Source organism: Daphnia pulicaria, chromosome 1 (genome assembly GCF_021234035.1).
Source record: "Daphnia pulicaria isolate SC F1-1A chromosome 1, SC_F0-13Bv2, whole genome shotgun sequence".
Classification (NCBI taxonomy): domain Eukaryota; kingdom Metazoa; phylum Arthropoda; class Branchiopoda; order Diplostraca; family Daphniidae; genus Daphnia; species Daphnia pulicaria.
The window spans coordinates 32,015,293-32,031,762 of NC_060913.1; the positions used below are offsets into that span (position 1 = coordinate 32,015,293).

Consider the following 16,470-nt stretch of genomic DNA (forward strand, 5'->3'; position numbering starts at 1 on the left):
CTGTCACGGACAAATCCGCAATCCCCGTCACATCAGCGGCCGATCCGATCCCGTCAAAACGGCCCGTCACCGCAGACGCATTCCCATGTCTAGTTGCGATCCATCGCGATCCGCTCGATTGCAAAGTTCCCCTTTTGTTGGCTAAAAAATAACCTCATCCGAGCGGAGGCTAGGAGCCTAGAGCTATTGGGAATATGGGGACACACTTGCTGCACGCCCATCTCCCCCGCAACTGTGTGTGTGTGTATAAGAATTATCAAACCTAATCCTAATACGATTACACGGAATACTTTTACATAAAGAAATATAATATATGTCTATTGCTACATTGCATATAGCGTTCGAACCGAGGGGAGCCTCAGAGAAAGACGAGAGAGTCTACAACAGTAGCCTGCTGTATACATCTAGGGCCATACTTCTTCTCCGGATGGGACGCAACGACGTGCTCTCGGACGTCCTTCCTTTTCGCCTGAATCCATCCGAATCCATCGCGAGCTGCAAATCACATCGCAGTTGGGAGGAGACGGCAACAGCAGCGGTGGCGGGCAGTTTATACAAACATACAGACATATACACTTTGGTATGCGACGGCACGAAACTAAAAACTTTGCTTGTCATATGTGTGATGGACTACACCACCACGGCCACCACAACCTCCGCAAAATAAATCCTGATTATATTCCAGCATCGGCAGTGCGTGGATGTTGGAAATGCATTTCTACGAAATCATCTTTTTATTATTATTTTCCACCCCCACACAGAAGCCCATAGCTTGTATACACAAACGTGTTCGAAATAGTTAGACACGTCATGTATGGAAAACATCGTCGCCGGATATTGAAGCCATAAAAGCCCACCAAAATAAGAAAACAATGGGTCGAAAGCGAATGAACATTTTCGACATTCTCGACACAGCGGCAGCAGCCTCTTAGCTTTTTTTTTTATTTTAGATTTGATATTTTTGATTCAAAACATTTCCATGGAGCTCTAGCTCTCTCCCGGCGCAGTAAATATATGTGTAGTTGAGAGAGCGGACCCTTTTACCCCGCTCTTATTTCATTCGGGAGTTTTCTCGTTGTAGCTATACTCTCGTTGTGTTATTGTTTCTTTATTGCGTCATTTCGACCCTTTCGCCTTTCTATAGCCTTATACCCCGTCCTAGCGAAAGAGAGCCAGACTCGCCTAGAGTGCTGTTAGCTAGCTAAAGGGAATGAAGGAGATCGCGCGGGCCTCTTTTAGACGCGCACACATTTCCCTACATAGATATACTATATAATACTATAACTGCATCTCGAGTTTTTTTTTGTCGTTATTGTTTTTTTGTTTTTTTTCTTCTTCTTTTTTCTTTTTTGTTTGATCATTCGGCGGAGAGATGCGCATGCTGATGATCTGTCACAATGTTTACGATAAAGACCACGTCAAACACGACGATATTTTACATCCACAGGGGCCCCATGGCGAATGGGTGTGCACAAAAAAGAAGAACATTGTAAAAGATGTACATCCGCCTCGACACACGGCCGCAAAATGTTGTACGACGCCCACTAGAAAATCGAAAAGATAACCATTTTTCGGGTTTGTCGTGTAATAGATCTGATATTATATAGTAAACCAGCCATTTATAATCAATACAACACAAATATCTTAGAAAAATAGGACGGACACTTTCAAGCCTGTGGGTAGAGGGTGGCGAAGGATGGGGGGGAGGATGACATCGAGAGGACGGACGCGGGAGGAAATCTAGGCTATGATGGTTAACGATATCGAAAGCAAAAGGGAGGAGCTTAATCGAGTTCTTCGCTCCATAAAATCCGGCAATATAGTTGGCCATCCGCTTTGGCCCCCTCTTTTCTCTCCACCAAGCCGTTTCACATCTCTCATCCGTTTCCAGCAGCCTCTTCCGCTGTTGTAGCTATATTTCGATACATACAAGGGAAGCATCAAACAAATAACAACAAAAAGAAATACAGCGCTATCTAGGGAAAATATATCTCTAAAAGTCTGTATTAAATATATACTCTATTTCGCTTCTCATCGCTTTTCACTTAGGAAAAAAGAAAAAAAAACTCCACGCTGCTGCTGTGTGCGGCTGTCTCTCTGCTGGTTGTGAGGGAGGCTGAAGGAAAGTGACGACCCACAAGTCCTAATGGATTTCCGTTTTTCAGTGCCGCTGGATGGCAAACAGGAAGAAGGCCAAAGAAGGAAAAAAAGAGGGAGAAGTTCCAGCGCTTTGCTGAAAAGTCCAGAACTTGATGCCGGCCATACAACAATTGTGCGAGCAGCCAGCGGGAGCTAGAGATATGCTGAGGAAAAGAGACAGATGAAGAGTAAAGAGCTTAAGGGACGATGACTTTAATGTGATTACATCCGCGATGATGCTGTGCCGCCACTGGATGGTCATCGATCCATCACATCTGTCTCGACATGCGTAATTGCGTTACATGTTCATCTTTTTTTTTTTTCGGGCTCCTCTCTCACTCACTCGGATGTACATATATCTCTCTACAAGCTACTTGGAAAGAAATAGACTTTCTTTTATTGAATAACTTTCCACTATTATACAGACAACCGCTTCCGCGCATATTTTCTTCGTCAAGTGCACAAGTGACGAAATCAATTTTCTATTCACTCCAAAAAACATCCGGACGAAATGTGACTGCTGATTATCCGCTCAAATGGAATGGAAAAATAAAAATCCTTTGCAAGATTATACAACATCTGGGGTATATCATCTTGATCTAATAGTTGTAAAGAACAAATAAATATACCACTGGATTGGTATGTAGCAGTTCATTCTATGTCTCAAAGAAAGATCGAGATCGACATTATGTTGTAGTATTTCGTACAAGGAATAGAGAAAGCAGCAGTCCCATACACTATAGCTAGTATCTTAGTCATATAGTTGCTCCCGCGGGACTCAATGGTCTACGCAGTATATAGTATAGTACGTACACACATACTGGCCTATATAGTCTGTACAATGTATCGCTTCGTCTGTGCGTCCAATCACTGAATAGGCGTGGGCTTCGGCTGCACGTCGAAGCCGAGAGAGCGCGACTTGTAGAATAAGACTGGAAGAGGTCAGAGACTTCATCTGTACAATCTGGGAGACATATTATAACTACAGCAGCCGAGTCGTCTTCTTCAGACTTTCGATTTTGTCCAAATAGATTCTCTCTCTGCGTTCTCTTCTAGATATATCAATTTCGTAGTTGCTGATTCCTTTTCGTCTTCCCATCAGCGAGAAAGAAAAGAAAAGAGACAAAAAGGACATCGAAACTTGTATGGACTATGGAGGTCCATTCTTTTTGTTATATATAGTATAGACTTTACTGCGCAACAGACCCGGGCTATTTTGTGCAGGTCTGCTGCTCTTGAAAAGGATGCGGAGGAATGAACAACAAACTTAACTTTGGCTCCCAGGGCGATCCCGGTGGAATCGAGTAAAGGTCGCAGACATATACGTAGACGCCACAACGGAACCAATTCCAATTGAAAAGAAAATAATATAACGGAGGGGAAATGTCCAGATCTTGATTTCAAGGATGATATCCGTTTCGTTTTCTCTCTATCTCGACGTGATTCCTTATCAAACAGCACGCAGGATTCAAGGAATGAAAGTTGAATAGTTGAATAAAAAATCGGCCGAGGAAAATCATAAAGTCCGTTGAATGAATGGATGGATGATAGAAAAAAAGGTCACACAACTAAAAAGTAAAGCGCTTGACTTCAAAACTCGTCTCTCCTCTCCGGAATAGGTATGTATAGTTTACCACTTGGATTATTTATCAGGCGAAACGAGTGCTGCCCCTCGTGTGATTCGGTAAGGTCGTCGTCACTGGATCTCGTCTCTTCCTGTATTCTCGTTCTGTATAGAAATGCCATCCATACAGTGGCCGCGCACACTTTTATACAAGACAATAGAAAACATTTGCCGAAGCGGGCTCCAAAAAGAAGCGTGGCTTAAAGCCTTCAACACATGAAAGTCACTTCTTTTTTCTTGTCTTTCTTTTATACGTGTATAAGGAGAGACACACACACAGCGGATTAGACCGGGCGCTGAACGACAGAGATGGTATGAATTATCAAAAAGAGCTATAGGACCTTGTGTACAGGAACTATCGGGTTTTGACATAGATCTAAGCTGATGGCGGCAGCAGCGGTTGGTGTAAGTATCTACACCGGAATTGTGTCTGTGTGTGAGCGATGATGAAAAGAAAAAGGCAAACCCAAAGAAAAAGAAAAGAAAAAAGCAAAAATAAAAAAGAGTTTGTCCATCTTCTTCTTCTTGCCGTATAGTCTCCCTCTTGCGCCGCGATAATACCATCAGACGCTTGACTCGATCCCCCCAGCGCGCACCACTGTGTCCACAAACATATATCCCTCTCTCTCTTTATATATATAAGTCGATGAGGCAGAAAGAAAAAAAAAAGGAAAAAAAAAAAAAAGAAGGAAGATGATGATGATGATGATGAAGAAAAAACGAATCGATTTTCAAAACGCTCCGTGTGTATAGAACTGGCGGATCAAAAGCGGAACGCTGTGGGACGATAGATAGATGCGATTTCTTCACAAAAAAAAAAAAAAAAAAAAAAAAAAGTAATAGAGGCCGAGGTTTGTGTTTTCTCTTCTTTCTTTCTTTCTTTCTTCTCTTGATATAGCTCCAGGGATGTGGACCTCTTGGCTTCTTTTCTTCGCTTCAAAGTCGAAACTCTTTTGGTCTCCCTCCTTTTTTTTATTTTTTTCTCTTCTCGTCTCTTCGGTCGGTCGGTCGGTCGGCCACGTTATACATCATCACTGCTGAGCAAAGATACTCAACGACGAGTGCAGATTGAGGGTAGATATATAGAAGATAGATATATAGTCTACTAGGCCTTCTGGGCGCTATTATTGAAGACTTTTTCCCCTTGTGTGTGTGTTAAGGCAACAAGAAAAACGCCGTCATCCTCAGCATCGCCCGACGACGACGACGGCGGATGGCAAACACAATGGAAAAGGCCGTGTGTGTGTGTTTCCCTTTCGCGCTTGATTGAATTCGGAGACAAATGTGATGCTATAACATTTTCAATGTGGACGAGGAAACGAGGAGATAATACGCTGCATCAAATGTACATATATGTACATGTCTGATAAGAGGATGAAAAATAAAAAAGAATAACAAAAAACCCAAAATAGCTCAGCAGAGAAAAAATCTGTTGCCTTTTTATAAATGTCACAACCCGGGCGCGGCCGACCATGTCTATAGGCTACATAGGCTCTATACACACACACACAGCAATATCATGGGCATGATTGAATCGGAATCAAAAAGACGGATAGCTCCTAAAAAAAAAAAAATAAAAGCTGCGGAATATAAACGGACTAGACCGGCGCTGTTCAGAATCATTTCTTTTTTTTTTACAACCAAACCGAGGCCTTGAACATTGTTCTCATTTTACTTTTTTTTTCACACCATGATTAGATTATTATCAATTTCAAGAGAGAAATAAAATCAACTTTTTTTTTAAACCCAAAATGTTCAAAGAAGAAAGTTTTTTGGACGGTTTTGACGACACGCTCTAATATTTTCATCCGTCAAAAGCGAAGAAGTATACATCCATATCCAGCAAGGACGAGAGTCTAAAAAAATATCCCTGGACATGAAGAATCAAAATATATGACTCTATAATATAGCCCAGCAAAAAGAGAAGCAGACGACCGAATTCCCAGTTGCTCATCTTTCAAAAAGCCAAGCAAGTCTTTGCTTGTTTTACTGTCTGGAACTTTTTTTCCTTTTTTTTCCTGAATAAACAGCCCACTCTTTTTTTGTTTGTTTGTTTCTGTTCCGTAAATTTCATTTCATGGCGATTGCGCGAATCACTTACAGTCGGATTGAATTTGAATCGAGTTAAGCGGTTCTTTATTTCCCCCTTTTTCTTTTTTTTCTTATTTCTCTCTGCTGGTTCTCTGCCGCGGTTCTCCTATCCTCCCATTGCTCGCCCGACATCTGCAACATAACCCTTGTGGAGCATGTCCGAGAAGTACATATAGAAAACAAAGGGCACCCTAGAGAGAGCAAAGAAATCCATTCAATTGGCCGTTCAAGGAGCCGACGAACCCGACGACGTTTATTCTTTAAAAAAAAAACAAAAAATAAAGGAAAGAAATAAATAAGACGAAAAACGACAAAACAAGACTTTTTATTATTGAGCTAGAAACATTAAATAGGGCGGAGGCCGGCATATTTTCGCAAGTGATTCGATTCTTCTTTTTTTTAACTATTCTTCTTCTTTCCTTTTTTCGACACCAACGGGGGTGCGCGCAACTTCTGCCTCTGATAATATAATAGAGATCCGTAACAGATTGATGGTTGCGCCGTCGCTTTGCAACAGACCTCTCCGTGTGTGATAGGGGCAGCAAGTTTAGAGTTGAAAAGAGGCGGAGAATAGACGAGAGCGGGATATATATCTATAGGAATATCGGGCGCATAACACACAGAGCCAGCAGCAGCGCAGCGCAAGCAAAAAAAGAAAAAAACAAAAAAAGTGAGAGAAGCTGGGCGGGGGAGTTGCTGCCGGGAAATGTTTTCTTGTGTGTGTGTGTGTGTCTGAGTATTTTCGCTCCTCGCTCGCTCGGCAGTCCCGAGGACGTTGGGCAACTATACCACCACCAGAGTTCAGCAGCAAGGAGCGTGGCCTATAAGCTGACGGGTCCGACTAGTTGGTCGCCTTATTCGTTGTCGAGGCAACGGACGTCTTGGATCACGCTCGCTCCCTCTCCTCCCAATCTCTCTCTCTTTCTCTTTCCAAAGAAGAAACGATCGGGACGCACGAAAACATCATCATCGTCTTTCCACAAATCTCCAGAAGCGAGAGGCTGCCGCATCAACAACTCGTACAATACTACTACTCTCGGCCATCGTTTATAGTTATTTTTCCCCACCGTGACTTGATTGATCGTCCATTACGCGGTGGTGACGATGATGAGCGTTCATCCATAGACTATACGGTCTATGCCCCCTCAGTGTTGGTGCGACGGAATTCCGCAAAGGTCCCTATACTCTGGAACAAACAGCGCGCCGCATTATTAACTATACCGGACGGCGAGTGCTGTGCTGCTGCTCACTCAAGACCAGGAGGAAAAAATTGGGCGATCCGCAGCCGCTATCGTCCGCCGAAATTCACACAAGAGCAACGCACGACAAACAAGGTAATACAGCAGTCGCAGAGTATTAGAACTCATAAATCTTGAAATCGATCCCCCACATCATATCTGAATTCATTCATTACTGTCGCCGGCCGGCCGCCACTGCCGCCCGCCGCGGACGCGGATGCACCCGCGAATCGAGTCATAATATTGACGGACGTCAGCTGCTGTTGTTGTTTGTTTGAATATTGCAATATCGGTCGCCATATACCATACCCCGCTATTCTGCGCGCCGATCGAGAGACGAGATTCCTTCGGCCAACTGATGTCCCATAACACCGGTCGCCATTTGAACCGATGCATTAGGAATGACTGGCACGTCTCGTCACCCATCGGTTGCCGGGAATAAGCCAGCAAAGCAGCTACAGCAAAACGCCCGGCAGAGAGAGAGAGAATCGGGAATCGTTGAAGCAGCGGGAATGTCAATCAGTCGTGCTGCTGCTAAATCCGCGCGCCACCCGCGTTATGATTGCAATTGATAATATGCGAGTCTATGCGCAGTCATTTACAGTTGGCTTGTCCATTCCCGCATATCTGGGCGCGCACAATCCTAAATATATATCAAAGCAGAATAGCGGATAGAGAGAGTCGTGAACGTTGTCAACGCTGGCGACATTGAAAAACTGGGAGGGGGGGCTCCTTTTTTTTCCGTTCGTGTTCAACTGGAGGGAAAGGAGGGATATAGAGGGGACTCTATGGGTCATTCAGCGTCACAAGCTGTCAGCATCAGCCAAGAGCGAACTAAATAAATGGAGAAGAATTTTCTTTTGGAATATAAGGATCGTCTGGGGGGTGGATGGAAGCGCGGCTATATTACAGCAATAGAGAGATATGAGGGCCAGCAGGCAGGGCGTATCATATCATATCTGCGTGTTCAGAAATGCATGGAGATGCTTAGCATGGAACATATCCATCCAGGACACATCGCGGGGGGAAAAGCATCAAGACTCAGACACCAGCAGCAGCAGCAGCATCAGGAGAGATAGAAGACGAAGGGGGAGATGAGAGAAAACTATCACACTAATGATTCACACAGCCGTGCAGTCGTTACTCATGGCATAGCTCAACTGTCATCTTTCTCAGTTATTTCCTTCTTCTTTCTTTCTTTTCTTATTTCTTTTCCCTATTTTCCCAATAAGTCCTAATACTTAGATCTATCCATCCCACTGCAGTACGTATACATCTAGTATTATATACTCGGAGGAGCGCCAGTTGCAGCAGTCCAAACAGCACGTACAGATCACCAGGGTCAGCACGGTTCAGTTGGTTCACCGATTGACCGACAGTATTTCAATATATTCCTCTCTCTATTTCTCTATTTCCCTGTCTGTCTCTTCGCTGCCAGCAGCTTTGTATGTGTGCACAGTTGGCTGTAGACACGTAAACGTGGAATATTCATCAGAGCGCGATGATCAACGTCAACACGCAACTTTCCAGTCAAACCTATATCAAACAGATCTGGCGCATCTCGGTGCTGCAATAGCAATGAGTCGTCGTCGTCGTCGTCGGTGGGGGGGTCGGGTGGGTGAGCGAGAGGCGAAGGAGATAAACAGACGAGAGAGAGAAAGCGCGAATGAAAAGAGAAGAGGAGAATAAGAAAGAGATGAGCAACCAACAGAAGAGAAAAGCTAGAGAGAGAGTCGCATAGCAAGAGTTTGGAAGCGTATATAGCTCGTTGCTGAGAGAGTGAAATGCTTCTCTGTGGTGGCGGTCGCTTGTTGGTGACAATAGCCCTCTCGACGCTCATCGAGAGCGGATGTCCTTTTAGCCACCGCGCCACTAAAGAAGACGAGAGCTCAATCGTCCGCTCTCTCTCAGCCAGCGGATATTACTCTTGTACATACATAATAGCGCTCATCCAACAGTTGAAGATTGCTGAGTTCTTCAATAGTGTGACAGCATATCTATAACCGAGCTCAAACAACCTGACTGCAAACAAACAACATATACCGACTACTGGCTACTACTACTACTATGTACTGTATCCTTTTTTTCTTGTTCTGCTTCCTCTTTGACTGTCTGTTTACCGGATAACCGACGCAGAAACATGATAAGGATGGATTGGAGCGCATCATTCACCTCTAGATGGACCTTGCCCTTCATTCTCTTACCGTGGCTCTTCATCTCCATGGCAGGTAAAGATATTTCAACTATCCCTCAAGAGATTATAGATGATGTAACATATAGATAGAGCGGTGGCTCTCGAAGTAGTATTTACGCGGCAAATTCAAACGGTGCGGGAAATTGATGGAAAATTCCTTGAAAAACATTTGAACGACGGGCTGGAAAAAAGGCATGGGGCGGAGGGGGAGGGAGTGTGCTGACGGTTGGAAGATTGCGGGAGATAGACGGGAGGCAAATGAAGTAGATAGCAGCATATAATATAGCCCTCCAATATTGCGCTGTGTGCACTCAATCTGATGAGTCGCGTCGCGACTTGTTTTTCCAACTCCAACTTGTTCGGCTCCCGAGCTAGACTGCAGGATACTGCCGCCCGCCTGCCCGCCCGCTGCCGCTATTCAATTAAAACATTAGCGAGTGGGGTGGGAGCGGAACGTGATGCTGGATGTACTCGAGCGGATGATGCTGCCGGCGGAGGGGGGGGAAAAAGAGAGAATAGTCATAGGGTGGCGCGGCGTATTGTTGTGGCAAGAAAAGGGAAAGAAAAAGAATCCAGAATAGTATTTCCTCCGTTTTTTTTCCATCTTTCGAGCGGATGATGTGAAACCACGCGGAATGCTTTACAGCGCGGGCGACATGCTATAGATACAGTTTATACATACAAACATATTACAAATAGAGCCAACAGAGTGGAGAGACAGAAAAGGGCGAGAAGAGCGCGGGGCGAAGATTGCTGTGTCCTCGCGTGAATTGCAAAAGAATTTCGTCGATTTTCTCAATTGAAACGATCGAAAATTTGAGAGAGCTTTAAAAAGTTCCACTCAACTTGACTTTATCTAAGTGAATCTCATGCATTTAAATCATAATATTTGATGTTGAGCTCGATAAATATACTAGCCATGTGGACTATTTATCTCCTGCTGAGTGAAGAAAGTTAGAATTCTCACCGGGCAGTCGATTATTTGAATGCGAGAAAGAAGTTGAATCTCGCGACCATCAGACAAACTGATGATATGCGTGAAAACCAATGATTTCACAACGAGCAATCGTGCTGGCTCTCGACCGATAACTTTTTCCTGACATTTGAAGGTTATTCTCGTCCCCCCAACAACGAATCAATTGTGTATAGCTCCGTAATGCTGCTGAAAGTTGGATGTTCCGTGAACGAATTCGGCGTTCAATATTACAAATCCGATGTTTTATTCATTCAATAACCCGCAATCACATAAATATCTAATAGTCTACGTCATCAAGAAATAAATTCCAAAAGTATAGGGTGATTACCAGGCTCGTGTGATTCCCGCACTACCCACATCATCGATTCTTACATATCTATAATATATAGTTCCCCAAAATCATTGGGTTAATTACGTCTACAAATTCTAAGAAGCTCATAAATTTTTCATCCGCTTTACATTTTGAATAAAGTCAAAGTATATCTGTAAAATTGTATTGATGGAACTAAAACTCTTGGCCAACATTTTGTCTTGTTCCGCAGTCCATCAGTTCTAATTTTTACTTTATTTTTTGTTTTTGGTATTGTATTCTGACTGACTGTCTTGCTGCCAACTTCAAATGTCAACAGAGACGGAGAGCCGTTATTTGCCGGAATTTGAGCGGCCTCTACCCAACCAAACTGTGACGCTGGGCGCCGAGGCCGTCCTGTCGTGTCACGTCGCCCATCTCGGCGGCTACAAAGTCGGCTGGATCAAGTCGGACTCGAAAGCCATTCAAGCCATCCACACGCACGTCATCACGCACAATACCAGGGTGTCGGTGCGCCACTTTGGCCACTCTGTCTGGCAGCTGGTCATCGCCGACGTCCAGCGCGAAGACGAAGGACTATTCATGTGCCAAATCAACACGGACCCCATGAAAAGTCAGGTATTATAAGTATATGTTAGCAATAGCTTCATCTTTTATAAACTGGCGATAATATATGCTCAGCCCTGCTGGGCTACTTTGGTTCTTTTGGGCTGCTGGAAAAAACCCACTTCTTATTAGTTCATATCCCTCCAAAGTTCTCCCCTCTATTTGGCCTTTGCCATTTCTGGACTTCTAAACGTATATCGCCTTGATTCCATCATTTCATCAAAGCGCTTTGAATCATGATTAAGGCAACCGGATGTCACGCTGATTGGAACAAAGTGCTTCCTGCCCCACGAACTCTGCGGCGCCCTAGATGTTCGTCTCCCTTATGTATTTGGCTGCGCTATACTGGCTGGGCTGCTGGCTGGGCTACTGGCTGGTTGGCTCTATATTGCTGCCTGTGGACCATCATTATGTATATAGCCATCAGTAAATGAGATGATCCGCACAGGCAGTATACACCACCACAGCAGCAGCAGCAGCCAGTCGAGCGCGCGCGCGGCGATTCCCCGAGATTGAACTGCATAATTGAATGATGTGATTTGCGCGCGCTTTTCATTTCCATCTATAGCCTACACATCCATCTCTAGATATGTCACAAGGCTACTGAAGCAGTCTACTTTCTGTTAGAGATGCGTCCTTCCTATGTAATATAGTCAGTTCTTAGTTGATGGTTGCTAGGGAAGTCTCAGCTTCTGATGTCTAAACTATACTTCCAAGTTTCAACTGTATAATTGAATAGTGCGGGCGACCCGTGGCCGTAGTACTATATAGCTGCCACGATCAGGACTAAACGAAAAAGCTTGCTCCCTTCATTGACTATAGATTTAACTAGAACCTGAATCGCTCATACGTTTCTTTTCTTTCTTTTTTTTCATCAGGTTGCCTACCTGAGAGTGGTTGTTCCGCCAGAAATAGAACCCACTGACAGCGGAACTAACGACGTCATGACTTCCGAAGGCAGTTCCATCAAACTGGGCTGCAAGGCCAAAGGTGAAATTTACCTATTCATATGTAGTACGACTAAACAATTCAAACGTCACCATCTTAACGTATTATTTATTCATCGCCCTCTTGATCCAGGTGATCCGACACCTGTAGTTCGTTGGCATCGCGAAGACGGAGAGGACATTACTATGCGGACCGTCAATGGGGAACGTCTCCGATGTAATTCTAATTCTTCATTTTTAGATTTTTAATTCCGCTTTAAATTATTATTCCTTCGGATTATTTTTCTAAACGTTCCCACTCTATCTTTCTCTCTGAGTCCCCTCGTTCAACGCTAGAGGTCTCCTGCTTCTGGGAAATGTGTCCGCGGTACAGTTTGGCCGAAATTGATTCGCGCACATAAACCGATAAGGCCCGATTATTATTTCATTTCGACTGAATCGGAAGCAGATGCGACTGGTCCGAGTCGAGAATTATTTAGCAACCGAACAGCAGAAATTGAATCGATTGACACGAGCTATAGACGTTCCAGAGTCGAGACAGTATGCAACTGCACAAAACAATTCCATCGCGGCCGCGCGCGACTATTGTGATTGCATCGCCTGTCATTATCTCCGATAGAATGAGTAAACATCCCCTCCCCTCGAGGGCTTTTCCACGATAGAGATCTAAACAACAAAACCCGGGGCTGAGCCAACTCGATTTGATGAGGCGCTAATAATAGATTCTCTTTTTGGGTAAATTTCTTATTTTCTCTTTCAGCAGTGGATCTCTGCTCATCCACCCATTCATGTATTAAAAAGAAAAAGAAAGAAAAAGCCAAACAAAAGCCAGCGAAAGAACGAGAGAAAGGGGAAACAAAAGAAAACGGGAACAAAAGTCTGGACAAACAGTATAGTAGCTTATATATCAGCCACCATTTCAATCAGAGACACTAGAACGAAATTAAAATCAAACTTGTTTTTTGTTTCTCTGTTTGCCTGTCAACAAGAATTGTTCTCGAATCAGAAAATTAGCCAGCCCCAATATGAAAATTGAAATTAGTAGGCATATAGTTGTTCAAACAAAAAAACAGTCGAGATTTTCCTATCTAGCTGTTAGCCCATCGATTTTCCTTTTTCTTTCTCTCAAATAAAAAAAGGACTTGATGAGACGGACCAATTACTTTCGAATTGTGTCAATATTTGAAGGAAGAAATGTTCTACTATGTCGCAAAGTAAAATGTTTATTTTTAAATTGAATTCGACAGTTGCAACTTACGAGGGTGAGACGTTATCGTTGATTAGAATCAGCCGGCTCGACATGGGCATCTACGTCTGCACGGCGTCCAATGGCATTCCACCAGCCGCTTCACGGCGAATCGCCGTCAACATCAACTGTACGTATTTTTTTCAATTTGAAAAAACTTTAAAAAATACTAGAAAAAAGCTAAAGAAGAAAAAATTTAAAATTATACTAAATAAATTGTCGGCACAGTCAATCCGGTAATCAACGTCCCCAATCAGCTGATCTGGTCGACGCAGGGCAATAATTTCACCATGGAGTGCAACGTCGAGGCGTTCCCGCGCTCAGTAAACTACTGGATTAGAGGAGACGGTACGTTCAGGAGATCATTTTTATCATTTTTGCTGTCCAATTTCTATTATGGATTTCGTTATGCAGGTGAATTAATCATCTCTGGCAGCAAATTCGGCGTGTCTGAAGTGCGGGACTCGATTTTCGCTTCCCGGATGGCTCTGACTGTCCACTCTTTCGAAAAATCTGATATCGGTATTATTATCATCCCTGTGCCAATGAGATTTTTAATAACATTCCACCAAATACTTATCCGTTTTTTGATTTATTATTCCAATGAACCCGTAGGCAAGTACCGGTGCATTGCAAAGAATTCGCTTGGCGAAGTGGAAGGTCGCATTCACGTCTACGAAAGTAACTCTTGGCCGGCTGCCCGGGCAACGACGAAACGATCAATCGACTACGCTGAAGATCTGGAAGAGACTAATAACGGGCTGGATCACAACCAGCACCATCGGCAGCAACAGCAGCAGAGGCGACAGCAGCAGCATCAGGACAATGAAGTGGACGATCTCTCGGAAGGAGACGATGACGAGGAAGAGCATCAGCAGCAGCAGCAGCAAGGCGACGGCTTGTCGGCGGCGCCGGCAGGTCGCGACACTTTGCACTACCAGTTGACAACGACAGAGAAGAGCGCTTGGCGGAGCGGCCACCGCAACGGATCCGCCGGATCTCTCCACTTTCTTCCGCTACTTTCTTCGACTTCATTCGTCTGTGTCCTCAGCCTCGTTCTGTCTTTGCCCCACTTCATTCCATTCTGCCGTTACATTTAAATCGTGATTATTCATCAATATTTATTATGACATAAATATAATCCATTTGTCCACCATCTATTTCTTATTGTATACTTCGCCGTTTATTCCAGTGTATCCATTGCAAGCGTCTTTCGTTTTTGAATAGCGCAGCTCGCGATCTGCTGACTGTAATCATCTTCCGGGAGTCGTTGGGATGAAACACGTCGCCTGCGCTCTAATTTTCCTAGATAGGTATAGAAAGTCTAAGTTTTCTTCCGGGCTATTTTTACTTATTCCTATATTATATCTATACATTTGATGACGATGAACTTTTAGACGAATCTCTAAGCCTATAAGTCCCGCTGCAGATATTGGGAGAATGGAGGACGCTGGGAAAGAGAGAACTATATTTATACTCCTTTTTTTATCTTTCTTTTCTTTCATTCGTATTCTCTACTCTACCTACTCTCTCTCTCTCTTGTGGTGGCTCTCCATTTCTTTTAAATGGGGCTCGGCTGACTGTCTACAATTGGGCCCGACTGAAAATGCTAGAAAAGGAGACGAAGAGGAAAGAGAAAAGAGCCCCGATTTTTAGATATTTCGTCGCCAGCCTTATGAGTGTGTGTAGGCCCATATAGTGCGCGTACCATCTATATACCTCCATCCCCACTAGTGGTAGGCTAGACTATCTCTTTCGAAAACCTCTTGCCGCGATTTGTATAGATATATAATAGAGATCCAATCTTGCGACTGGAGAGAACTGGCGAAGGGGAGAAAAAGCAAAAAAGCTCGGAGCTGCTAGTGCGGCTCGCTATATACACGGATGTCCGGCAGCAGTAGCGCGGTATATGGCAAGGGGGGACGATTTTGATGGGGTCCGCATCAGTTTGCCGTCCACTCGAACAAGAGGCTACGGGCGGCGACGTCCGCACTTGAATCCGCGCGCTCCTTCGTCTCGTGTGTATACATATATTCTCTTCTTTTCCGTCCATATCCTTTTTTTCTTTTTTGTTCATTCTGTTTATATCTACATCGCCCCCCTTTCGATTCCGGAAGGAATATAAGGCCAAAGACTTTGTGTCGCCATTGACAACGTTGAACGATCGAGAAAAATCTCGTATCAGGATAGAAGAACCCATCAGCAGCGCGGCGGCGTGTAAATGGGGAGTCTAACACCACTAGTTTGACATCCGATGATCTCGTCATCACAATCAAAGATAGGGAGCGCGTGGGCCGCTCATCCCCCCCCCCCCCCCATCCATACGCGGGCGCAATTGCCGGCCGAGATTTTTCCTCGCTCGTTCATGGACACGTGTTGTCGAAACCTGTGTAATATGTTGGCTGGATTTTGTGTCGTCGAGTCGATTTTCCCCTTGCAGACACCGGGAAAAACAGAAATCGATAAGTCGAGCGATGAGCAGCCCGGCGACGAGAGAAAAACAAAGAAATTGCAACTTTTTTTTTTCTCGATATAGTTGCTATATTGAGTTAGACATGATGGCATGATCCCGATATATTAGATATATGTATAGAAACCGAAAAGGAGGGCCCACATCTACTTGGATAACAAATCGATTTGTTCAAGTTTGGTTGCATTTTTAAAAATCGGATATGTCGCGGTGGACGAGTTGGGGGTGAAGTGATCGAGTGTTTGACCTGTTATTGTGAGTGGCAGCGGCCACCCACCGCTCTCTGAATAGGCCTATATAATCTCCTTTTGATATAGTTCAGACAATAATAAAGAAAAAAGGGCGGGTGCGCTTTATAGCTTACACACCGCTTCTCCTCTCCCTGTGCCCTTTTCCAATAGAATGCATTATTGCTAGATACGAAGAAAGAAAGGGAATAAGAGCTAGGGAATAGAAAAGAATAAGCGCCGGCATCACCAGTTGCGCAGTCATACACTTGTCCGTCTCATCCTCATCGTTGGCAAGTCTAGAGGAGATATAGCGGACTCATCGGTATCACATATGTTTTACCCGGACTAGACTGGACTGTAGAACACAAAAGGTGATGCTGTGTCTCCTCCCCATCCGAT

At 44.2% G+C, this 16,470-nt stretch overlaps 1 protein-coding gene across 1 annotated transcript; it reads left to right on the top strand.

The window, feature by feature from the left end:
- The first annotated feature begins 6,513 nt into the window (after nt 1-6,513).
- On the top strand, nt 6,514-14,519 carry LOC124320658 (lachesin-like). Its single transcript, XM_046783516.1, has 9 exons — nt 6,514-7,188; nt 9,229-9,320; nt 10,892-11,190; nt 12,057-12,168; nt 12,259-12,342; nt 13,373-13,501; nt 13,600-13,719; nt 13,786-13,893; nt 13,987-14,519. Exons 2-9 carry the CDS (start codon nt 9,233-9,235, stop codon nt 14,469-14,471), a joined length of 1,425 nt encoding a protein of 474 aa, XP_046639472.1. The 5' UTR covers nt 6,514-7,188; nt 9,229-9,232; the 3' UTR covers nt 14,472-14,519.
- Nucleotides 14,520-16,470: the final 1,951 nt, after the last annotated feature.